At 44.9% G+C, this 25,429-nt stretch overlaps 1 protein-coding gene across 3 annotated transcripts in view; it reads left to right on the top strand.

Moving 5' to 3' along the window:
• DCAF1 (DDB1 and CUL4 associated factor 1) overlaps positions 1 to 24,851 on the top strand; it is a 50,496-nt gene extending 25,645 nt beyond the window's left edge. For 2 of the 3 annotated variants that reach the window (XM_040358745.1, XM_040358747.1), the window contains exons 13-25: positions 1,156 to 1,280; positions 3,709 to 3,738; positions 8,200 to 9,445; positions 13,192 to 13,390; positions 15,102 to 15,184; positions 15,267 to 15,351; positions 15,489 to 15,722; positions 16,714 to 16,807; positions 17,924 to 18,028; positions 20,294 to 20,367; positions 22,329 to 22,430; positions 22,505 to 22,757; positions 24,118 to 24,851. In XM_040358745.1, the coding sequence (XP_040214679.1) occupies positions 1,156 to 1,280; positions 3,709 to 3,738; positions 8,200 to 9,445; positions 13,192 to 13,390; positions 15,102 to 15,184; positions 15,267 to 15,351; positions 15,489 to 15,722; positions 16,714 to 16,807; positions 17,924 to 18,028; positions 20,294 to 20,367; positions 22,329 to 22,430; positions 22,505 to 22,757; positions 24,118 to 24,176 (2,689 nt within the window). In that variant the 3' untranslated portion in view covers positions 24,177 to 24,851. The remainder of the gene's footprint in view (positions 1 to 1,155; positions 1,281 to 3,708; positions 3,739 to 8,199; positions 9,446 to 13,191; positions 13,391 to 15,101; positions 15,185 to 15,266; positions 15,352 to 15,488; positions 15,723 to 16,713; positions 16,808 to 17,923; positions 18,029 to 20,293; positions 20,368 to 22,328; positions 22,431 to 22,504; positions 22,758 to 24,117) is intronic. The other variant, XM_040358748.1, reaches the window with a different exon arrangement.
• The last annotated feature ends 578 nt before the right edge of the window (positions 24,852 to 25,429 follow it).

The raw sequence follows: 25,429 nt of genomic DNA, 5'->3' as shown, positions 1-25,429 counted from the left end.
AATTTATTTAGAAATCTTTTTATATTTATGGGTGTGTGTATATATAGGCTTGGGTGGGAAAGCCTCTTTGAAGTAATACACACTTATTCTGAAGAAGAGGGGAAGGGAAAAGAAAAGTTTTTTTTTTTCAACACATTATAGAGGTCACTTGATAGGAGGGGAAACATACATCCCAAAATTCCTATCTTATACTTCTTCTTAATATGGCACTTACTTTGACAATTGTTATACATATATAGGGTTGGGAGGGAATGCCTTCCCAAGACATTTACATTTTTTTTTTTTCTCTTTTTTTCACATTTAGGCACTGGTATTGAGTAGGGCTGCAACTAATGATTATTTTCATAATCGATTAGTTGCAGATTTATTGTTTCGATTAATCGGATAATAGCCTTTAAAAAAAACTAAATAGCATTTTTTTTTTTTTTTGGGCCAATTTGTTGTTGGGCAGATTACAAAACAAATTGCCGCAAAAACACATTACCGTATTTGCTGGTGTATAGGGCGACCGGGCGTATAAGACGACCCCCTAATTTTAGTTTTTTTAAATTTATGTAACTATAACTTATAATTAATATAGACACCAGTCAGATTTTATTAAGGAGTTATATTGAGACTGTGTATGTATGTTTGTATAATGTGTATTTATTTGTTTGTAATGTTGGGGGGGAAAAAAATTATAAAGAAATTTAATAATTAAAAGATTTGTGACACCGGCCTTTACACACACATGAACTTTAATGGCACCCCAGTCTTGGTTTGTTGGGTTCAATATTGAGTTGGCACCCCCACCCTCCCCCTTTGCAGCTATATAACGGCCGTTTGGCGGACACAGCCGGTGACTGATTGCGCCAATTTTCAGACCCTCCCGACGTCCACATGGGAGGAAAGGCCATGCCCGGCCTATAGGAGATTGACAGCCGAGCGAGAAAGTGTTTTAAAGCAGGATTTCAGCCAGAACTGTTGTCATTTTTGGATGGTGGGGGGAAGGGTTGGTAGGTGTTTCCTTTTTGAGTGAGAGGGATTCGCTCAGTAGGGAGACCACAACCACCCACCAAAACTGAAAACGTATTTTTTATTTTTTTTTGGCTGGAGTTCTATTTTACCTGTGCATTTTACCTGTGCAAATTATATCCATCAGTTATCTTCTTACAGGAACGACACGGTCCGCTATGCTCTGGATGTCCTCGCTATCCTTACCGTGGTGCCAAAGATTCAGCTGCAGTTGGCGGAGTCGGTTGATGTTTTGGATGAAAGCGGCTCCACTGTCACTACTGTTGGTAAGTGATCAGACCTCTTCATTCTTTTTAGCATCCTGCGTTGTCAGAAATACATGATGGCCAGCAAAGGGATTCACAAATGAGTGGGTGGAAGACGTCTGCAGAGAAATATTTACACACCATTCCCCCCCCCCCCCCCCCCATGCATATACAATGAAGAGAGAAAACGTAACCTCCAGTTCCTGTCGGAGGATTGGAGTAGAGCAGTGGTCTCCACCTGGCGGCCCACCCGCTGTTGCGGGACTACAAATCCCATCATGCCTCTGCCTGTGGGGGAGTCATGCTTGTAACTGTCAGCCTTGCAATGCATCATGGGACTTGTAGTTCCACAGCAGCTGGAGGGCTGCCATTTTGAGATCCGAGTAGTAGAGGGATATAGTATGTGCCACGCAAATTTACGCCTGTATTGAAAAGATAAAATACGGCTTTATAATGTACTAAAAAAAAAACTAGTGGATGAACGTGTTTCACAGATGACATTTCTTCATCAGGGTCCACTTGCCATTATTGTTGTAGGATATGGTATACAATATAACATCTATATTGCACAAAATACAGGTTAATCTCAAATTTTGAATATCCTATAAAATTAATTTTATTTTAATAATTCAATTCAAAAAGTGAAACACTTATATTTTATATAGATGCGTTGCACACAGAGTGAGCGATTAGATTTGAAGCATTTCGTTCTTTAACCACTTCCAGCCCAAGGACGTCATATGACGTCCTGGACTTTCAGTGGGAATATCTGAATGATGCCTGCAGCCACAGGCATCATTCAGATGTCCATCTCTTCAGCCGGCGAATCCCTGCACCATAAGAACGATCATAGCGGCGATTTCGCCGCTTGATCGTTCTTATAGGCGGCGGGAGGGGACGCCCCCCCCCCCCCGCCACCATCCGGTGCTTCTCCGGGCTCTCCCGTGCCATCGGAGACCCGGAGAAACGATCCGCCGGCGTCCGATGGAAACCATAGAGTAGACTGGTGACCAGTCACAGTGATTCCTATTACAAGGGATGTTTACATTCCTTGTAATAGGAATAAAAGTAATCAAAAAAAAATGTCAAAAGTTGTAAAATAAAAAAAGTTGAGTAAAATAAAAAATAAAACAATAAACATTTTTTTTTTAAAACTCCCCTATCCCCGGTAGCTTGCGCTCAGAAGCGAACACACGCAAGTCCCGCCCACATATGTAAACGTCGTTCAAACCACACGTGAGGTATCGCCGCGTGCGTGAGAGCGCCAGCAACAATTCTAGCACTAGACCTACTCTGTAACTCTAAATTTGTAACTTGTAAAAAAAAAAATAAGCGACGCCTATGGAGATTTTTAAGTACTGACGTTTGGCGCCATTCCATGAGTGTGCGCAATTTTAAAGCGTGACATGTTGGGTATCTATTTACTCGGCGTAACTTCATCTTTCACATTATACAAAAAAAATGGTTTTGTTTTTTAATTCACAAAACCGTTTAAAAAAAAAAAAAGGCTTTTGAAGAATTATTGCGCAAATACTGTGCAAGATAAAAATTTGCAATGGCCGGCATTTTATTCCCTAGGGTGTCTGCTAAAAAAACATATATAGTGTTTGGGGGTTCTGAGTAATTTTCTAACAAAAAAAATATGATTTATGCATGTAGGAGAGAAGTGCCAAAAAAGGGCCGGTATGGAAGTGGTTAAATGTGATTTACGGCTTGCAGCTCGTGAAAACCCAAAAATCACTATCTTTAGAATATTGCCCAAGACCAAAAAAAAATATTTTTAATACAGAAATATTGAAAAGTATGTACAGTATATAGTATGCACTCAATACCTGGTCAGGGCGCCTTTTGCATTAATTACTGCATCAATTAGATGAGCAACTGAACGACCACAACATACAGGGATATACAATGTAACCTAAGTATTGAGTGTAACGCATCTATATAAAATATGAGTTTCACTTCTTGAATGGAATTGCTAAAATTAACTTTTTTCTTCTAATTTTGAGATGCACCTGTATATATTAACACAAATAATGTAACATTCACAATTTGTAATTTTTTACATCGGTTGAGACCCATATATCACTGGTAGAAATGGGCTGAAGGTTGGAAAGGGGGAGGGAAGGCAAAAAAAAAAAAAAGCCAGAGAGACCAGCAAAACAAGCAACTCCAACCTGTACACCCTCACCAGACCGAGACAAAATACACGCAAAAAGTAGACCCAACATGCAATCCACAGATGAAACCCAAACAATCCCAACAAACTCCTCATAAAGGATGGACACCAGACTGACGTACAACCATTTTTTATTTATTTTTTTCGCCTTCCTTTTCCCTTCCCATTTACAACTTTTAGTAGAGTTCTACCTTTTTTTTAATATGTGTCTCAACTGATGTAAAATTGCGGATGTTACATTATGTGTTTTTTTATTTTTTCTCATTATAGATGTTTCGTGTACCATATCCTATAATAATGGCAAGTGGATCCTGATGAAGCAATTTCATGTGCGAAACGCGTTGATCCACCAGTCTTTTCTGTATATGTATCATGACACATCGGATGTACATAGAGGATATGGGTCTTTTTTTAATGTTTGGATGTTTTTGCTACATTAATCCTGTATTTTATCTCCCTTTCGGCACATGTTAAAATGTGTATGGCACATACTATACCCCCCCCCCCCACACACTTTAATTTCTGTTTTGGCATCCGCTTCCACAGGACAGGTCCTCTTCTTCTTCTTCTTCTTCTTTTTTTCCTCTTCTTCCTCCTTTTTTTCCTCTTCTTCCTCCTTGCTCTTTTTCCTCCTTGCTCTTTTTCCTCCTTGCTCTTTTTCCTCCTTGCTCTTTTTCCTCCTTGCTCTTTTTCCTCCTTGCTCTTTTTCCTCCTCCTCCTCCTCCTCCTCCTCCTCCTCCCTCCCTCCTCCTCCTCCTCCTCCTCCTCCTCCTCCTCCTCCTCCTCCTCCTCCTCCTCCTCCTCCTCCTCCTCCTCCTCCTCCTCCTTCTTCTTCTTCTTCTTCTTCTTCTTCTTCTTCTTCTTCTTCTTCTTCTTCTTCTTCTTCTTCTTCTTCTTCTTCTTCTTCTTCTTCTTCTTCTTCTTCTTCTTCTTCTTCTTCTTCTTCTTCTTCTTCTTCTTCTTCTTCTTCTTCTTCTTCTTCTTCTTCTTCTTCTTCTTCTTCTCCAGCGACGTACCTGTACATCGCTGGACTTTCGGTGGTTATATCAGGGTGGTGTCTGCAGGCAGCGCTGGCGGTCGGCACTCTTGTAATAGCAATTGGAGAGGCTAACTAGCTGCTCAATTGCTATTACAAATAGTGGGAGGGGAATCCCCTACCAGCCACCTTCCACGGCGAGCTCTCCCATCCCACTGAAAGATTGGCGCATCCTTCAGACAGCCAAGTAAAGCTGGGATCAGATTTGATCGGCTATTCCTGATAGTAACCCGAAAGCGGTGATGTGACATCACTTCCTGTTTACCCGGATGTCAACTGTGCCGTTTAAAGTTTTTCAAAAGCATTGATCTGGGTGTTTTTGAATGCTTTTATGGGCAGAGGAGAGATTTGGGATCTTGTAGACTCAGCGTAACATCATTTTATTTTTTAATTTTTTTCTACAAAAAAATTGTGTGTGGTTTTAAAAAAAAAAACATTCCAAAAACCTGCCCATATACTGTGTAGTATTTAAAAAAATTACCAATTTTATTCTCTAGGGCAGTGATGGCTAACCTTGGCACCCCAGATGTTTTGGAACTACATGTCCCATGATGCTCATGCACTTTGAGGTGTAGTTGAGCATCTTCGGAAATGTAGTTAAAAAAAAAAAAACTCAGGGGTGCAAGGTTCGCCATCACTGCTCTAAGGCCTCTGATTTTTTTTTTTTTTTTTTTTTTAAAGCGGAGTTCCAGTCATTTTTGTGTTTTTATTATAAGTCAGCAGCTACTGACTTTTTTAATAAACGGCAACTCGTCTGTCCCTCCCACAATCCAGCGGTTTACCTCACCCCTGCCGTTTTTCACCCCGTGTCCTACCTCGGAAGCGCCTTTATGGGCACCCGGCTGTGATGGCTTGCGGCTTCACATCCAGGTGCCCACTGCATGTGCGAGCGGCGCTGCGCTTTGTGACTTGGTCCCCTCGAAATCTTCTGGGACTTGGCATGCGTCCGAGAAGGCGACCGGAACGGAATTGTGTGCTAGACAATTAGAACCCCTAAATTATATATGGATTATATAATTGGGGGTTCTAAGTGTGTAATTTTTATTAATTATTTTGCTAGACAATTGGTTAGAACCAAAATAGAAAGAAAAAGTAAATCGCGCTACCTCTTGACCATGTGAAAACGTGATTAAATCACAAAGCATTAAATATATAAAAAAAATTGTCATAAATAATACGTGATGGCATATGGTGTATGTCACTAATATGCCAAAAAAAGAGAGATTAATTGCCACTTAAGAGCACTCTCATACCAATCGATAGACGTGAATCAGTGATAACATTAATAGTGTGAGAATTTGAGCATAAAAATAATGAAATCAAAATTAAGTATTCAAATTGACCCACTTGAAATAAAACAAAATTAAAAAATTATAGATATAACAAAGTCCATAAATATTTGACAAGTAGAATGCTGAACACCCGTGCTCTGTGCCAAATTCCAGAATATGTTGAAAACGTGTCCAAAGAAAAGTGATGTATCCTCCACCAAACAATGAATTGGCTCCTTACCAAATTGTCATGATCCCTTATAACAGGGGATCATGAACAGCAAATAATAAGTTGTCACTTCCAGCCACGCAGTTCAGACCGATTCGATCTTTTTAGAATTGGGTCTCATCCAATAGTGATTGCAGATCACCAGCATAAATGCCCACCATGTAAAAAACAATAACCGCTCCACACAGCGCATTAAATGAGTAGAAAAATGTATTAAAAAGTTGTATTGCACTTACAAGTATGCAGTAAAATAATGCCTCAAATCGGGTGTGCCGGCACACAAATTTCCAGTCATCCGTCCTGCTGGGGGATCGTTTGGAGCTCTTGGGTGACAGCGGGTGTCTGGAAATTTGTGTGCCGGCACACCAGATTTGAGGCATTATTTAATAAATTTTTCTACTCATTTAATGCGCTGTGGAGCTGTTATTGGGGTAGATTCAGAAAGCAATTGCGTCTGCGTAACCATAGTTACGCAGCGCAATTGCTTAGTTGCGCCGGCGTATCGAGTGCTCCTGATTCAGAGGGCTCGATACGCCGACTGCAGCCTAAGATATGACTGGCATAAGGCTCTTATGCCATCGTATCGTAGGCTGCATTTTTACGCTGGCCGCTAGGTGGCGTTCCCGTAGTGGTCAGCGTATAGTATGCAAATTGCATACTCACGCCGGTTCACAACCCTACGCGAGCACTGCGTACGCATTTTACGTCGTTTGCGTTCGTCGGGTTCTGCGTAAGGCTGCTCCTGCTATTAGCAGGGGCAGCTAATGCTAAGTATACCCGTCGTTCCCGCGTCGCGAATTTTACATCGTTTGCGTAAGTGAATCGTGAATGGCGCTGTACGCCATTTACGTTCACTTTGTAGCAAATGACGTCCTTGCGACGTCATTTGCCGCAATGCACGTCGGGAAAGTTTCCCGTCGGAAGAAATGCGCACTACGTTCGGCGCGGGAACGCGTCTAATTTAAATGATCCACGCCCCCTACGGGATCATTTAAATTACGCGCCCTTACGCCGGGCATTTTTAAGGAGCGTCCGCGCAAATTACGTAGCTACTGCTTCATGAATGAAGCGTAGCGCACGTAATTTACGGAGGCGCAGCGTTAAAACGGTACGCTGCGCCTCCGTAAGAGGGCGCAAAAGGTACCTGAATCTACCCCAGTGTTTTTTACATGGTGGGCATTTTATGCTGGTGATCTGCAATCACTATAGGATGAGACCCAATTCTAAAGATCGAATCGGTCTGAACTGCGTGGCTGGAAGTGACAACTTATTATTTGCTGTTCATGATCCCCTGTTATAAGGCATCATGGCAATTTGGTAAGGAGACAATTCATTGTTTGGTGGAGGATACATCACTTTTCCTTGGACACGTTTTCAACATATTCTGGAATTTGGCACAGAGCACGGGTGTTCAGCATTCTACTTGTCAAATATTTATGGACTTTATTTGTTATAATATCTATAATTTTTTATTTTGTTTTCAAGTGGGTCAATTTGAATACCTTTAATTTTATTTTTATGCTCAAATTCTCACACTATTTATCACTGATTCACGTCTATCGATTGATATGAGAGTGCTCTTAAGTGGCAATTAATCGCTCTCTTTTTTTTGGCATATTAGTGACATACACCATATGCCATCACGCATTTATTTATGTCAATTTTTTTTTATTATATTTGATGCTTTGTGATTTAATCACGTTTTTCACATGGTCAAGAGGTAGCGCGATTTTACTTTTTCTTACTATTTTGTTTTCTGTACCGAATTGTTTACATGGTAATCGCAGCTCTTGGATTGAACAGGCTGTAACTGTGTTGTCGCTGTTGTTGTGTTTTCTTTCTTTCTTTCTTTCTTTTCTTTCTTTCTTTCTTTCTTTCTTTTCGTTTTTAGCGCAGTTTCTTTCCAATTAATTAGAACACCCCCCCCCCACATACACACACATACATACATACATACATACATACATACATACACACATACACACACACACACACACACACACACACACACTCTTTAGGGGGTTCTAATTGGTAACAAAAAAATACAGGTTTTGTCATGTAAACAAAGTGTAAAAAAAAAAAAAAGGCCCAGAGCTGAAGTAGATAATCTATTCTAGATTCCAACGTGGGACATGTATAGTGAATTTTAATTTTTTTTTTTGTCACAATATTCCTCCTTTTTCTCCTGCCAATCTCCTTATACGATCTTTTCTTCTCCTCCTTAGGCATAAGCATCGTGTTGGGAGTCGCGGAGGGTGAAGTCTTCACCCACGACGCCGAAGTCCAGAAATCTGCCCTGCAGATCATCATCAATTGTGTCTGCGCTCCGGAGGCTCGAATCTCCAGCATCGGCAAATACGTCTCGGGGACGCCTCGCCGACGGGTTCCGCTCTCCCACTCCTACCCGCCGCACGGCAGCGGGGAGCCGACGCTGTCCAAGATGTGGAATGTCGTGCAGTCCAATAACGGCATCAAGGTTCTCCTGTCCCTCTTGTCGGTGAAGATGCCCATCACAGACGCCGACCAGATCCGCGCGCTGGCCTGCAAGGCGCTGGTGGGTCTGAGTCGAAGCGGCTCCGTCCGTCAGATTATCAGCAAGCTGCCTTTATTCAGCAGCAGTCAAATCCAGCAGCTGATGAAGGAGCCGATCCTCCAGGACAAGCGCAGTGAACACGTCCGGTTCTGCAAGTACGCTGCTGAGCTGATCGAGAGGGTCTCGGGAAAGCCTCTGTTGATCGGTAGCGATGTATCTTTGGCGCGGCTGCAGAAGGCTGACGTGGTGGCGCAGTCGCGGATCACCTTTCCGGAGAAGGAACTCCTGCTGTTAATTCGTAACCATCTCGTCTCTAAGGGGCTGCAGGACACAGCGGCGGCCCTGACTAAAGAGGCTGACCTGCCTATGACTGCTGCGCTGCATTCCTCCTTCTTACCAGTAACCGCCACGCAGCCCCCGGCTACCTCATCGCCTGTTACCCTGCCACGTACGCCGCGCATCCAAGCACGCCTCGCTAGCAGCTCCATTTGCCCTCACCTTGTGGCCCGACCTCAGCTGCCTTCCCTGTCGCCAGCCCCTGTGTCTGCAGGCTCTCCTCACATTGGACGCATTAGCTTCGGGCGAGAGCGCCACTCCCCCTGCAACGGGAAGAGGAGCCGCGTCCTGCGGCAAAAGTCGGACCATGGTGCCTATAGCCAAAGTCCAGCCATCAGGAAGCAACTGGAGCGGCTCGTGCCTTCGCCGCCCACACTGGACAGTATTATGACTGAATACCTACGGGAACAGCACGCCCGCTGCAAGAACCCCGTAGCCATCTGCCCCCCTTTCTCTCTCTTCACCCCGCATCAGTGCCCCGAGCCCAAACAGCGCAGACAAGCCCCAACCAATTGCACCTCACGACTCACCCGCCGAGCTGCCTTCCCCAAATACGGGGGCGTGGATGGGGGCTGCTTCGACCGCCATCTCATATTCGGCAGGTAATGTAAAAAAAAAAAATCTAAATATTTGTGAAAAAAACATCTTCAAAAATGCATTGAATTGGGAATTAAAGCCCAACGCCACCTTTAAAGTTCCGGGTGCCGGTCCTCCTCGGGGTTAAATACCGCCCAGCATCATCCAACCAACTTCCTGTATGCCATGGCCGTCCTGGTGAGTGCAGCGTTCACATTTCATTGAAGCGCTGTGCTATCCATGAGTAAGTATTGCCCACCGCCATAGAGAAGGAAAGAGGACCTGTGATGCCAAAGGACCAGCTTGAAGACTGCAGGAAATAAATGCTTAAAGTGACGCTCAATTTCTGATTCATTTATATACAATGTAAGAACGCTGGCTGCAGTTCTGTAGGTGCTGAAAACGGTACGGGGCCATTCACTCTAAAAAAACCTGTATGTGAATCACACAGGAGTGCGGTTCCTGTGCGATTCACAAGCAGTTCTGAGCAACGCAATTTCAGCCCCATTCATTTTTACATGGGCTTTAAAGCGGAGTTCTGCCGGAAAATAGATATTAAGTCCGCAGCTACAAATACTGCAGCTGCTGACACTGTCCATCAGCTCTCGGGGTGCTGCTGCCTCCATCTTTGGTAAGGGAATCGGGAAGTGAAGCCTTGTGACTTCACTTCCTGGTTCCCTACCATGCGCGAGTCACGCTGCATGTTTCCACTGGTCCCTATTGTCTTCTGGGACCTGTGTGTCTCCCAGAAGACCGGGGGGGGGGGGCACGACAGAGTAGGCACTGCAGTGATCTATGCCAGGAAGTTGGAGCAAATACCTGTATTACACAGGTATCTGCTCCCTCCTCCCCCCTGAAAGGTGCCAAATGTGAAAGCAGAAAGTCAATTTGTGGGTGGCACTCTGAATTACTTGCCTTAGATCGAAGCCCCCACACTGGTCCTTGTCCCCGCCCCCTCCGGCGGCGACATCTCTCCCAGGGGTTACTTCCCGGTATCGTGGCTCCAGCACTGTGATTGGCCGGAGCCACGATGACGTCACTCCCGCGCATGCGTGCTGGAGCCGCCGGTAACGGCACAGGGACTGCAGCAACGGCACATAGGTGCCATTGCTTCAGTTTGCTTTTTACGATGACATCAGTGGATATCTCCTAAACTGTGCAGATTTTGGAGATATCCTGGGTAGCTACATGTAAGCCTTTAAATGGGTTGTAAAGATAGATAGATTATATATATATATATATATATATATATATATATATATATATATATATATATATATATATATATATATATATATATATATATATATATATATATATATATATATATATATATATATATAATCTCTATATCTATCTATCTATCATCTCTATATCTATCTATCTATCTATCTATCTATCCTAAATAGCTTCCTTTACCTTAGTGCAGTCCTCCTTCACTTACCTCATCCTTCCATTTTGCTTTTAAATATCGATTTCTTCTAAAAATCCTCACTTCCTGTTCTGAAAGGAGCTGTGTGTTAGTGGGCGTCCTGACTCTCCTGAAGTCCAAGGGAGGGGGCGAGCATGACACTCCACACCAGGGAGAAAGCCTCACATTACTGTGTGGAGTTACAGACAGAAGAACAGGAAGTGAGGATTTCTCAGAAGAAATAAGGACATTTAAAAGCAAAATGGAAGGATGAGGTAAGTGAAGGAGGACTGCACTAAGGTAAAGGAAGCTATTTAGGGAAAAAAAAAGTGTACCTTTTTACAACCCCTTTTTAACCACTTCCATACTGGGCACTTACGCCCCTTCCTGCCCAAGCCAATTTTCAGCTTTCAGCACTGTCGCACTTTGAATGACAATTGCGCGGTCGTGCTACACTGTACCCAAACAATTTTTTTATCATTTTGTTCCCACAAATAGAGCTTTCTTTTGGTGGTATTTGATCACCTCTGCGGTTTTTATTTTTTGCGCTATAAACAAAAGAAGAGTGACAATTTAAAAAAAAAAACACTATTTTTTACTTTTTTATTTAATAAATATCACAATTTTTTAAAAAAAAAACTATTTTTTTCCTCAGTTTAGGCCGATATGTATTCTTCTACATATTTTTGGTAAAAAAAATCGCAATGATCATATATTGATTGGTTTGCGCAAAAGTTATAGCGTTTACAAAATAGCTGATAGATTTATGGCATTTTTATTTTATTAATTTTTTTACTAGTATTGGCGGCGATTTGCGTTTTTTTTTTTTTACTGTCACCGTGACATTGCGGCGAACACATCGGACACTTTTGACACGTTTTTTGCGCCATTCACATTTATACAGCGATTAATGCGATAAATATGCACTAATTACTGTATAAATGTGACTGGCATTCAAGGGGTTAACACTAGGGGGTGAGGGAGGGGTTAATATGTATACCTAAATTGTGTTCTAACTGTGGGGGGAAGGGGGGTGACTGGGGGAGGTGACCGATCTATGTCCCTATGTACAAGGGACACAGATCGGTCTCCTCTCTCCCCTGACAGGACGTGGAGCTCTGTGTTTACACACAGAGCTCCACGTCTTGTCCCTGTAGCCGCCGATTCCGAGTGCCTGGCGGACATCGCGACCGCCAGGCACGCGCATCGGCATCTCGGGGACGCGCCGGGCGGGCGCGCGGCCGCCGGCGCGCTCGCGCGCCCCCCCAGTGGCCGCAAGAATACAGGACGTCATATGACGTCCTGTTGAATTTTCAGAGTAACCGTGGAGCCGTCATTTGACGATGGCCCGGTACTCTAGTGGTTAATATAATTTAATGTAGCATAAAGTGGTTGTAAAGGGTTTACAATAGGGTTGTCCCGACACCACTTTTTTAGACTGAGTACAAGTACTGATACATTTTTTTTACAAGTACTCGCCATTACATATATATATATATATATATATATATATATATATTATATGATTTACCAGCCCCTTTCTCAGCAGCCTTGGCTGCGCTGAAAATGAATGGAGAGAAGACAGCGGCTCCTTTCCATTCATAAACTGAAACCATTGTAAACGTAGTTTAGTCAGTCACGGCGTGACCTCCTTTTAGAAACTGCGCGATCGATGTTTCTAAAGTGCGCCTGCACTGTCTACGGCGCACATCTCTATTGTAAATATCTCCTAAAGATGGAGGTTTAGGAGATATTCCTACAGCTAAGCCTTAATCTAGGCTTGCCTGTAGGTAAAAGTGGGTGTACAACTACTTTAAAGGGAACAATGTACCCAATGCGTTGTTTTGCCCAACAGGGAGCCATTCTGCCGATTGTATATCGCCGTGAGCCGGTCGGCAAGCAGTTAGACTCAAAAGTGGGGGGGGGGCGTTTAATCTGTTTTACCGCGTGACACGTTGGATATGACCAGGAATCTCGGTGGATCAAAAAATTGGCGATGGCCTTTAGCGGAAGTAGTATTTTTACGTTTTGGTGATCCATTGAGCACAAGCCATTTAGCTCCATGAAGAGAAATCCTATCCGGTGCTTTGCCCCCCCCCCCCCCCCCACTTGTTGGCTGTCCAGCACCCGGGTCCTCTCAGGATCCTGAAGAGGAGCCTGTAACATTGACGTCCGTGTGAGAGAACTTTCCCGCATGGAAGGGTGAGTATATCTTCCTTCTCAAGGTAAAAAAATTAATTGATGTGCTGGCTGGGTTGAAGAGTAAGGGGGGGGGGGTTAGCTAGAGAGGAGGAGAGGAGAGGATGGGTTGGTCTTCAATCAGAGAAGCTTCATTTTCACTGTGACTTTCTAACTCGGCAGGTTCCGTCCAATCTCAGTTTTCCGAGAGGCCAACTTGGACGAAAGTGGCTTTACGTGTTGTGCGTTCTCGGCGCGGGAGCGTTTCCTGATGTTGGGGACCTGCACAGGGCAGCTAAAACTCTACAATGTGTTCAGTGGACAGGAAGAAGCCAGTTACAACTGTCACATCTCCGCTATAACGCACTTGGAGCCATCGCGGGTAAGAATCTCTGTTCATTTTTTTTTTTTTTTTTTTTGCATATATTATGTAAGGCGACATTCCCCAGACTCTTCCTTCTATTGCCATGATTGGGCTCTGCTGTCAATGGATGTTTGTACATCTTGATGGGTCTGTTACAGTGCCTTAAAGTATTCATACCCCTTGGGATTTTCCATATTTTGTCATGTTGCAACTAAAAACGTAAATGTATTTTATTGGGATTTTTATGTGATGGACCAACACAAATGTCACATAATTGTGAAGTGGAAGAAAAATGATAAATGGGTTTTCAATTTTTTATTTTTACTAATATATATGAAAAGTAAGGGGAGGAGTCAATACTTTGTAGAACCCCCTTTCTCTACAAGTCTTTTTGGGGGTGTCTCTACCAGCTTTGCACATCTAGAGAGGGACATTACTCCTCCATTCTTCTTTGTAAAATATCTCAAGTTCTGTGATCAGCAATTTTCAAGTCTTGTCCACAGATTCTCAATGGGATTTAGGTCTGGACTGTGACTGGGCCATTCTAACACATGAATAGGCTTTGATCTAAACCAGGGATATGCAATTAGCGGGCCTCCAGCTGTTGCAGAACTACAAATCACATGAGGAATAGCAAGACTCTGAGAGCCACAAACATGACTCCCAGAGACAGAGGCATGATGGGACTTGTAGTTTTGCAACAGGTCCGCTAATTGCATATCCCTGATCTAAACCATTCCATTGTAGCTCTGGCTGTACTTTAGGGTCGTTGTCCTGCTGGAAGGTGAACCTCCACCCCGGTCTCAAGTCTTTTGCAGACCCTAACAGGTTTTCTTCTAAGATTGTCCTGTATTTGTCTCCATCCATGATCTTCCCATTAACTCTGACCAGCTTCCCTGTTGTGTGTGTATATAAAAAAAAAGCGCCCCTACAACAAAATGCTGCCACCATCATGTTTCACGGTGGGGATGGAGTGTTCAGGGTGATGTGCAGTGTTTTCCGCCACACGTAGTTTTTTTGCTTTTAGGCCAAAAAGTTCATTTTTGGTCTCATCTGACCAGAGCACCTTCCCCCACATGTTTGCTGTGTCCCCTCCCCCACATGGCTTCTCACTGCAAACAGGACTTCTTATGTCTTTCTTTCTCCAATGTCTTTCTTCTTGTCACTCTTCCATAAAGGGCAGATTTGTGGAGAGACCACTAATAGTTGTCCTGTGGACAGATTCTCCCCCCTGAGCTGTGCAGCTCCTGTGCAGCTCCTCCAGAGTTACCATGGGCCTCTTGTCTGCTTCTCTGATGAATACTCTCCTTGCCCGGCCCGGTCAGTTTAGGTAGACGGCCATGTCTTGGTAGGTTTGCCGTTGTGCCATACTCTTTCCATTTTCCGATGATGGATTGAACAGAAGCTCCGTGAGATCTTCAAAGCTTGGGAGATTTTTTTATAACCCTGCTTTATACTTCTCCACAACTTTATCCCTGACCTGTCTGGTGTGTTCCTTGGCCTTCATGATGCCATTTGTTCACTAAGGTTCTCTAACAAACCTCTGAGGGCTTTACAGAGCTGCTGTATTTATTCTGAGATTAAATTACACACAGGTGGACTCTATTTACTATTTAGGTGACTTGGGTGACCTCCAAGTGCTTTCATTGAAAGGACATTGTTGTTGCTACAGCATATCACTTAGTCAATGATCTAACGTTACTGAGCATACTGTCCTCTCCCCTTTCAGGACGGGTCTCTCCTACTGACTGCTGCAACATGGAGCCAGCCGCTGTCTGCCTTGTGGGGCATGAAGTCCGTCTTTGACATGAAGTGAGCGTGAGACAAGGTACAAGTCTGTGGGGGGTAGAGGAGTCATTGCTCCTGTCTAATGAATGCGTTTCCTGTATTGTAGACATTCATTCCCCGACGATCATTATGTGGAGTTCAGCAAACACTCTCAAGATCGCGTCATCGGCACAAAGGAAGACGTGGCTCATGTGAGTACTTGGATCCGGAAGGGGGGTGGTATGGGGCCGCTTCTTATAAGGTCGCCCTACATTCAGAGTGGAATCTAACTGTAGCTGCACAATAGAACCTCCTAATCCTCCTTTTTTTTTTTTTTTTTGTCCAACAGATTTACGATATCCAGACGGGTCAGAAGTTGCTGACTTTATATAACCCCGACTTGGCCAATAATTACAAGAGGAACTGTGCTACTTTCAACCCCACAGATGACCTGGTGCTGAACGATGGGGTCCTGTGGGATGTTCGCTCCTCTCAAGCCATCCACAAGTTTGATAAGTTCAACATGAACATCAGCGGGGTGTTCCATCCCAACGGGTTGGAGGTCATCGTCAACACCGAAATTGTATCCTGCCCCCTAATTATATGTTGTGTGGTGATGATGAGGTCCTAAAATCGGGGGGGCCTCTTGTGCAATATGAGGAAAGGGTTGAACCTTGCATAGGTGACCATTTAAAGGGACAAGTTCACGTTTAAAGCGGGAGTTCACCGAAAAAAAATTTTTAACATTAGATTGATGCTCATTTTGTCAAGGGGAATCGGGTAGTTTTTTTTTTAATCGAAGCAGTACTTTTACCGTTTTAGAGAGCGATCTTCTCCGCCGCTTCCGGGTATGGTCTTCGGGACTGGGCGTTCCTATTTGATTGACAGGCTTCCGACGGTCGCATACATCGCGTCACGAGTAGCCGAAAGAAGCCGAATGTCGGTGCCGCTCTATACGGCGCCTGCTCACCGACGTTCGGCTACTTTCAGAAAATCGTGACGCAAGGTATGCGACCGTCGGAAGCCTGTCAAATGGGAACGCCCAGTCCCGCAGCCCATACCCGGAAGCGGCGGAGAAGATCTATCTCTAAAACGGTAAGTACTGCTTCTATTTTTTTTAAAAAAACACCCGATTCCCCTTGACAAAATGAGCCTCAATCTAATGTTAAAAGTTTAGTTTTTCAGGTGAACCTCCACTTTAACAAAAAAGTCTGTGCATTTAAAGCAGAGTGCCACCAATTTAGCAACTACAAATAGTGAACTTCTCCCTATTGTATAATGCAGGGCTTAAAGCGGAGCTCCGCTGAAAAAAAAATATTAAAAGCCAGCAGCTACAAATACTGCAGCTGCTGACTTTTAATAATAGGACACTTACCTGTCCTGGAGTCCAGCGCTAAAAGGTGCATTTTAGAAAGAAAGTTCAACTTTAAATCATGTAATTCTTCCTTCCTTCCTTCCTTCCTTCCTTCCCTTCCCTTCCCTTCCCTTCTTCCTTGGTGTGATCGGAATTTCAGCGCATGAGCTGATATTTGACACTTTACAACAGTCATCAGTTTCCTTGACCCTTTGCTTAGTGGGACCTTCGAACCTTCCATCTCCTACACACAGTGCCTGCACTGGACCAGTGCCGAGTCGTCTTCAACAACACAGGGACCGTTATGTATGGAGGTAATGCCTCAGCTGAATGTTCTAGAGACCCAAAATTTAATATACTTCCATTGTGTCCGATTGACCACCAGATGGTTACACAGTAGGTGAAGTTGAAAAAAGACACAAGTCCATCAAGTCCAACCTATGTGTGTGATTTATAGGTCAGTATTGCATTGTATATCCCTGTATGTTGTGGTCGTTCAGGTGCTTATCTAAACTGAGACCACCACCTGTGGAAGGGAATTCCACATCCTTGCCGCTCTTACAGTAAAGAACCCTCTACTTAGTTTAAGGTTAAACCTCTTTTCTTCTAATCTTAACGAGTGGCCACATGTCTTATTAAACTCCCTTCCCTGATAAAGTATTTTCCTGATTTGTGGGGTCACCGTTACGGTATTTGTACATTGAAATCATCTCCCCTCTCAAGCCTCTCTTCTCCAGAGAGAATAAGTTCAGTGCTCACAACCTTTATTAGCTTTGTACTCGCTCCATTTTCAGTACATCCTTCATGAGGACTGGTGCCCAGAACTGGACGGCATACTCCAGGTGCGACCGGCCCAGAGTCTTGTAGAGCATGAGAATTATCCTTTTATCTCTGGAGTTGATCCCCCTTTTAATGCCAATATTCTGTTAGCTTTGTTAGCAGCAGCTTGGCGCATTGCATGTCACGAGGTTAGGCCTCAAAGTGGAAGTTCCGCTTTATTATCTACATTTTGGTCCACATATTTAGGATGCCATTCCACCAGATCTTCCATTCATCAAGAAGACATTCTGGCTTTTGTGGCGATCGTAGATTACCTGAATGTCCCCATGTTTTCCAGCACACCAATGCATTCTGAGGTTTGCTGTACCACCTGATACACTACCAGTCTGTGGCCCTGCCATGTGGCCTGTTGTAAGCGCCTCAGGTATTCGCTAACATGTGCTGGTGGGCACCTGAGGCCCTCTTGTCCGGGATTCGGTGCAGCTGGCTACCCAGCATGCACCTTGCGATCTCATGCATGTTTTTTTTTTTATTTTTTTTTTACTTTTTCTATAAACTGTTTGCATTTTAGATTTAGATCTCTTCCTGTTCCGTGTGATTGCAATAGAGTCCTCTCCATTGATAACTGTCTTTTCCCCCTCCCCCCCTAGCCATGCTTCAGGCCGATGATGAAGACGACCTTCTGGAGGAGAGAATGAAGAGTCCATTTGGTTCGTCGTTTCGCACATTTAATGCCACAGATTATAAACCCATTGGTGAGTCTGATTTAAGAAAATTGATATTTTATTTTGGGTGATAATGGGGTGGCCACATATATGAACTAGTTCCTGCCAGTTGCCTTTATTGTGGTGTGACAGAGGGAAGCTTTACAGGACAACACCTTAACCACTTAAGCCCCGAGCCTCTTTCTGAGATTTGGTGTTTTACAAGTTAAGAATATTTTTTTCTGCTAGAAAATAATTTGGAACCCCCAATATATATATATATATATATATATATATATATATATATATATATATATATATATATATATATATATATATATATATATATATATATATATATATATATATATATATATATATATAATTGTAAAATTCAACACCCTAGAGGAGCAGGGGTCTCCAAAATTTCTAAACAAAGGGCCAGTTTACGGTCCCTCAGACTTTAGGGGGGGGCCAGACTAGGGCCATTGGGAGTAAAAAATGTCCAGTGGGAGTAAATAATACCATATCTTTGGTGACAGTGGGAGGACTAGTGCCCCATCGTTGGTGTTAATGGGGAATAATTGATGGTGTCAGTTGGAGGAATAGTGCCCCATTGGTGTCGGCAACAAGAATTAGGCCCCATTTAAATTGGATGGAATAATGCCCCAAGGGCCGCATTAAGGCAAGCAAAGGGCCACATCTGGTTCCAGGGCCGCAGTTTGGAGAGCCTCTACCCTAGAGAATAAAATAGCCACCGTTGCAATACTTTCTGTTACACGGTCTTACAAGCGCACTTTTTTTTGGGGGGGGGGGGGACAGTAAAGTTGGCCCAATGTGTAAAACATAATGTTACGCCGAGTAAATTGTTACCCAAAATGTCACGCTTCAAAATTGCGCCCGCTCGTGGAGTGGCGACAAACCTTTACCCTTTAAAATCTCCATGGGTGACTCAACAGGTTGCATGTTTTGAGTTGGAGGTCCTAGGTCTAGAATTATTGCTCTCGCTCTTTTTTTTTTATTCCTATTACAACATCCCTTGTAATAGAAAAAAAGCATGACGGGTCCTCCTTTTTAAATATGAGATCTGGGGGTCAAAAAGACCTTGCATCTCCTCATATTTACACTAAAATGCAATAAAAAAATAAAAATGTAATGTTGAAGAGCTATGGGCGGAAGTAACATTTTGAAGCCGCTTCCGCCCTGCAATGACTTGGAGACGGGTGGGGGCCATCTTCCCCCCTCACTTGTCTCCGTGTCAGGCTAGGAAGAGGATCCTAACGCTATAGTGCGATCAGCAAGTGGTTAAAGTGGTTCTGAAGCCTTAATTTTTTTAATTTTCTTTCTTTTTTTTTTTATTATCTTGCATTCTCTGTATAAGGCCTCATTCACACTACAGGGCTGTTCAGGTCTGAACGGCCGCTCCATGCATTCCTATGGAGCGTCGGATGTCAGCGGAGACATGTCCGCTGAAAACAGATGTATGAGGGCCACGTCCCCATCCGTCCATTCGGATCGGGTAAGATCTGATGAAAACGGACATGCTGTCCGTTTTCATCAGATTGCTCCATAGAACACAGCGGTGCCCAACAAGCCCCTCCCCGCTCAGTGAGCAGAGAGGAGCTTGTCATCCGTCGGCTCAGCGGAGATCTGCGGACTGATCTCCCGCTGAGCAGGCGGACTCCGTAGCGACGGAGTCCGCCAAGTGTGAATGAGGCCTAAAGAAACCGGATGTCCAGGATACCCTACCCCCCCCCCCATGCTCCCCTTATTATCTAAAACCCAATCTCGACCCAGCACTGTGTCGAGAGCTCTCTCCTCTCTCTCCTTCCTTTCTCCTCTCTCACAGGGTAGATTGATGTCAGCGGGAGCCATTGGCTTCTGCTGCTGTTAATCAAATCCTATGGCGGGGGAGCAAAGCCCTGCTGTCTATATTTATAGATGCAGGCAAGTGGGGCTTGGGAGTACCCACCCAGCATTGCTAAAAAAAAAAACACATAATCCCCCCTTATAGCAGGCTGTTCCTCAATGCCGGCTCGCATGTGTGGTGACGTCATGTAGTTGGCACACCCTACGCGTTTCGGCAGAATATTGCGTCATTGGAGGGCTGACTGGACATGTTTGTTTTTAGAATACTGTTTAAGGGTGAGGGGCGAAAAAGGGGTGTGGCTTCTGACAACTAGTGGAGCGTCAATGTGCTGCAAGATTAAACACTATTTCTTTTTTTTTTTTTTTTTTTTTTTTTTTTTTTTTAGATGGTTGTGTGTATCATGGTGAACCCGACTTGTATAATAATTGTTACTCTCACTTTTACAGCTACTATTGATGTGAAGAGGAATATTTTTGACCTTTGCACAGACACGAAAGATTGCTATCTGGCTGTGATTGAGGTAAGATTACACAATCCGGTAAAACTGCAGGCCACACGCGGCATCCTGCTGTAAACCTTTATAGAGGCATGCTGCTTACCTGGGTGCTTTATTTTGGGGGGGGGGGGGGCAGTTTTCCAGAGAGGTGTGGGCAGTTTTTAAACCTCAGACATTAAATATCAACACAGCACATCCCTCTATAGTGTGTGTGTGTGTGTGTACTTGTCTCAATCCAGAGCACTAAGTGTCATTTCTGTCTGCTTCCTCTGCTATCAGCATGAGTCCCTTCCGACAATTTTTTCAGATGCCAAGAAATGGGTGATGGGGAAGGAGCTCCAGCACACAGCCTGTGATTGGCAGCCTCAGCTCTGTTCCTGTTTGAAGGGGTGGGGGTGTCGCTCCCCATCCAATTAGCTCTCACTGAGCTTTCCAGAGTAACTTCCAACTCCCTGTCCCCAGTTTTCTGAACAAGCTGTATAAATGTTTACATGTTGAAGTTTGAACAGATGTAGAGAAGACTGCAGCTAAACGGGCGCAACTCATGTAGGAGGATTTGTTTTAATTTCTGTTATCACCTGAGACCAGTCACTTCACTGGGTATGTAAGGGTTTACAAACACTTTATTATCTACTTTAGGGCAAATATTTGTTTATATCCAGAGATGCCAACAGTCCTGCCTGGGCCCTAGCTAGTCAGCAGGGGGCCAGGCCTGGCTTTCTAATGTTGTCCCTGCTGTTGGCTCCCTGTCAGGTGGGCTGTAAGAGGCCCTGAGAAGAAAGCAAGTGGATGGGGGGGGCTTCTTGTCAGGTAGGCTGTATTGGGCCCCGAGAAGGAAGCAAGTGGATATGGGGGGGGGGGCTTCTTGTCAGGTAGGCTGTATTGGGCCCCGAGAAGGAAGCAGGGGGATCTGGGGGCAGGGGAGGCTTCTTGTCAGGTAGGCTGTATGGGACCCTGAGAAGGAGGCAGATGAGGGGTTGGGGGCTCCTTGTCAGGTAGGCTGTACGGGGCCCTGAGAGGGAAGTAAATGCATGGGGGGAGAGGGGCTCTTTGTCAGGTAAGCTCTATTGAGAAGGAAGCAGGAGGGGGGGGGCTACTTGTCAGGTACGGGGCCCTGAGAGGGAAGTGGAGTGGGGGCTGCTTGTCATGTATGCTGTATGGGACTCTGAGAAGGAAGCAGATGAGGGGTTGGGGGGCTCCTTGTCAGGTAGGCTGTACGGGACCCTGAGAGGGAAGCGGAGGGGGGGGGCTGCTTGTCATGTAGGCTGTATGAGACCCCGAGAAGAAAGCAGGTGGATATGGGGGCGAAGGGAGGCTTGTCAGGTAGGCTGTATGGAGCCCTGAGAAGGAAGCAGATGAGGGTTTGGGGGGGGCTTCTTTGTCAGGTAGGCTGTATGGGGTCCTGAGAGGAAAGCGGGGGGGGGGAGGGGGGGCTGCTTGTCATGTAGACTGTATGGGACCCCGAGAGGGAAGCAAGTGGGGCCGCTCCTTGTCGGGTGCGCTGTAAGGGGCCATGAGAAGGAAACTATTGGAGGGGGCAGACCCAATGGCGGTCGGCTCTCGCTTTCTCCCAATGGCGGTCGGCTCTCGCTTTCTCCCAATGGCGGTCGGCTCTCTGTTTCACCCAATGGCGGCCGGCTCTCTGTTTCTCCCAATGGCGGCCGGCTCTCGGTTTCTCCCAATGGCGGCCGGCTCTCGGTTTCTCCCAATGGCGGCCGGCTCTCGGTTTCTCCCAATGGCGGCCGGCTCTCGGTTTCTCCCAATGGCGGTCGGCTCTCGGTTTCTCCCAATGGCGGTCGGCTCTCGGTTTCTCCCCATGGCGGTCGCCTCTCGGTTTCACCCTCCTACAGCTAGAAAGCTCTGGACTTGTTTTTAGTCCACTCATTGCTGTGTGGTCAGAGGTTGGAGTGACCCTTTAAGCTGTGGGTAGGTACGGGAGTCATTATCTTGGCACTTATCATTCCATGTTCTCTCTCTCCTCCCAGAATCAAGGCACAATGGACGCTCTGAACATGGACACGGTGTGCCGGTTGTATGAGGTGGGCCGGCAGCGTCTGGCTGAGGACGAGGATGAAGAGGAAGATCAGGTATGGGTGGGGGAAGTTGCAGCTGGTATGTTTGGGTGAAATGTATTCGTCTCTAATCACTGCTGACTTCTCAGGAGGAGGAAGAGCAGGAGGATGAAGACGACGATGATGACGACGACGATTCTGATGATCTGGAGCCTCTGCTGGATGCTGAGATAGAAGAGGAGGAAGAGGCCGGAGAACAGGCAGGAGAGGATGGAGAGAATGATTTCTCCCCCTCTGATGATGAAGAGTTGGCCAATCTTCTGGATGATGATGAGGAAGGACATGACGATGATGATGACGACTCCGATATGGACCCCGAGGTGGAGCTCATTCTGGGAGACTGTAAGTAAATATTTTCCTGTCGCCTCCCTGCGGGGTCCTCGCTGAGCTACACATCGTGTACAAGGAAAGTCTCTCTAGTGAATTGAATGGAAGATCCCTCAAGGGGGGTTTTAGCAGTGAGGTTATAAAAGAAAAGAATAGCAAATGATTTCCATAAAAATATTTATTTGTATCAAAAAGATATTCACACAATTACATTGGAGTCGTAAAAAGGAGTTCTGGCCTTGACATAGAAAAACATAACTCGTCAGCAATAGGAGAAAATGCACATAAACTCAAGTTGTATAAAACCATTAGGCTTGTGTAGAGTTTCACATAGTATCCCACGCGTTTCGACCTGTTGGGTTAAGGGTCTTCTTCAGGGAATTTTTTTTTTTCTGTGTAAGAACTGCATTCTCAGTGATGTCACCGCTCTCTAGTGAAGGGATAGTCTGCATTCTCAGTGATGCGCTCTCTAGTGAAGGGATGGGTTACCTTTTCAGTGATGTCATCGCTCTCTAGTAATTGGATAGGCTGCATTCTCAGTGATGTCACCGCTCTCTAGTGATTGGATAGGCTGCATTCTCAGTGATGTCACCGCTCTCTAGTGAAGGGATAGGCTGCATGTTCAGTGATGTCACCGCTCTCTAGTGAATGGATAGGCTGCATTCTCAGTGATGTCACCGCTCTCTAGTGAATGGATAGGCTGCATTCTCAGTGATGTCACCGCTCTCTACTGAAGAAAGAAGGCTGCATTCTCAGTGATGTCATCGCTCTCTAGTGAAGAAAGAAGGCTGCATTCTCAGTGATGTCACCGCTCTCTAGTGATTGGATAGGCTGCATTCTCAGTGATGTCACCGCTCTCTAGTGATTGGATAGGCTGCATTCTCAGTGATGTCACTGCTCTCTAGTGATTGGATAGGCTGCATTCTCAGTGATGTCACTGCTCTCTAGCGAAGGGATAGGTTACCTTTTCAGTGATGTCACCGCTCTCTAGTGAAGGGATAGGCTGCATTCTTAGTGATGTCACCGCTCTCTAGTGATTGGATAGGCTGCATTCTTAGTGATGTCACCGCTCTCTAGTGATTGGATAGGCTGCATTCTCAGTGATGTCACCGCTCTCTAGTGAATGGATAGGCTGCATTCTCAGTGATGTCACCGCTCTCTAGTGAAGGGATAGGCTGCATTCTCAGTGATGTCACCGCTCTCTAGTGATTGGATAGGCTGCATTCTCAGTGATGTCACCGCTCTCTAGTGAATGGATAGGCTGCATTCTCAGTGATGTCACCACTCTCTAGTGAATGGATCCAAATGTAATTTTTATAGAATATCATGCGTTTTTGTTTTTTTTACTGATTAGATTTTTTATTTTTTTTCCCAGCGGACAGCTCTGACAATTCGGACCTTGAAGACGACATCATCCTGGCACTAAACGAATGAGGAATGGTGTGTCCAGCGAGCGTACACAGGGTCTTTTTCCCTCCCTGGAGTCACTGTGAGGAGCGCCAGAGCAGCCAGGTACGAAGGTGGAGCGGCGTATTACCTGTGACAACTCCACCCCTAAATAAAAAATAAAAACACACCCCGGCCCGTCCTGGAGGTCTCACTTCTCATCTCTGTTCCTGCAAACTCCAAGGCGGACTTTTTTTTTTTTTTTTTTTTCTTTTTTGTAAAACAGAGCTCTTAAAAAAAAGAATAAATTAGTTTTATATAAAAAACTGAAAAACCCACAACCAAAAACATCGAGTGCGGACGTTACCCCTCCCCCTCCTGACCTTGTGTTCATTTTTCTTTGTTTTTTTTTGTTTTTCGCACAAATGTATTTAATACATGAAGAGGGTTTTTTTTTTTTTCGTCTCAAAACTTTGGCCAGCAAAGTATTTTTATGATGAAATTGTAATATATTCCATAGGAAAAGTGTATTTTTGTTCCTTTTTAAAAGTGTGTGTGTATTTTTTTTTGGGAGGGGGGGGTGTTGTTTTTGCGCGCCAACAATGGCTCGATCTGTCTGTCTGATGTTAATCGATTTTAATCAGGATTCAGGTTCGTGCTTTTGATGTGGGGGGCGGTTGATGGAGCGAAGGAGAGAACATTAAAGCTTTACTCCAGGTTGAATGTTGGAGTCAGCAGTTTCTTTGTTCGGGCCAAGCTGGCCCAAATCTTTTATATAATTTTTTTTATTTTTTTTAACCAATCGCTGCAGCCGCTGTCAAAACTCTGTGTATATATAGCATAAGCCGCCTACAGTATACAGCGCTGCGCTCTGGCAGCGATTACTGGTACTTCCTTCCTGTCCCCCCCCCCCCGGCGCAAACTGGAGTCAGGCTGAGCGCTGCTCACCCATTCTCAGGAATGAAGGTGGTTGAGGGCAAGCAGATGAAGTCGCAGTCTTCTACCTCAGCCAATCGGAGGAAGCCTTGTATTCATTAATAAAAGCGGGGCTGGGCAAGAGGGGGGCGGGATGCCCTTGGCACTGTGGTATCATGTGCAAGGGTTGGGTGCCGGAGGGATTTGTGTTTGGGTGGGGCGCCAGGGATTTTTGGGGGGCAAGATTCAAGGGGTATGTGGTTGAAGAGGTGATATGGTAGGAGGGGAACTGTGCTAAAAGGATTTTTTTTTTTTTGGGGGGGGGGGTAGTGGGTGTTTCAAGTTTGTGCTGGAAGAGATGACTGGGGGGGCTAAGTTTGTGCTAT

This window comes from Rana temporaria, chromosome 7 (assembly GCF_905171775.1).
Source record: "Rana temporaria chromosome 7, aRanTem1.1, whole genome shotgun sequence".
NCBI classification, from domain to species: Eukaryota; Metazoa; Chordata; class Amphibia; order Anura; family Ranidae; genus Rana; species Rana temporaria.
Note: the sequence above shows the minus strand (reverse complement) of the source record. Positions and strands in the feature narration are given on the sequence as shown.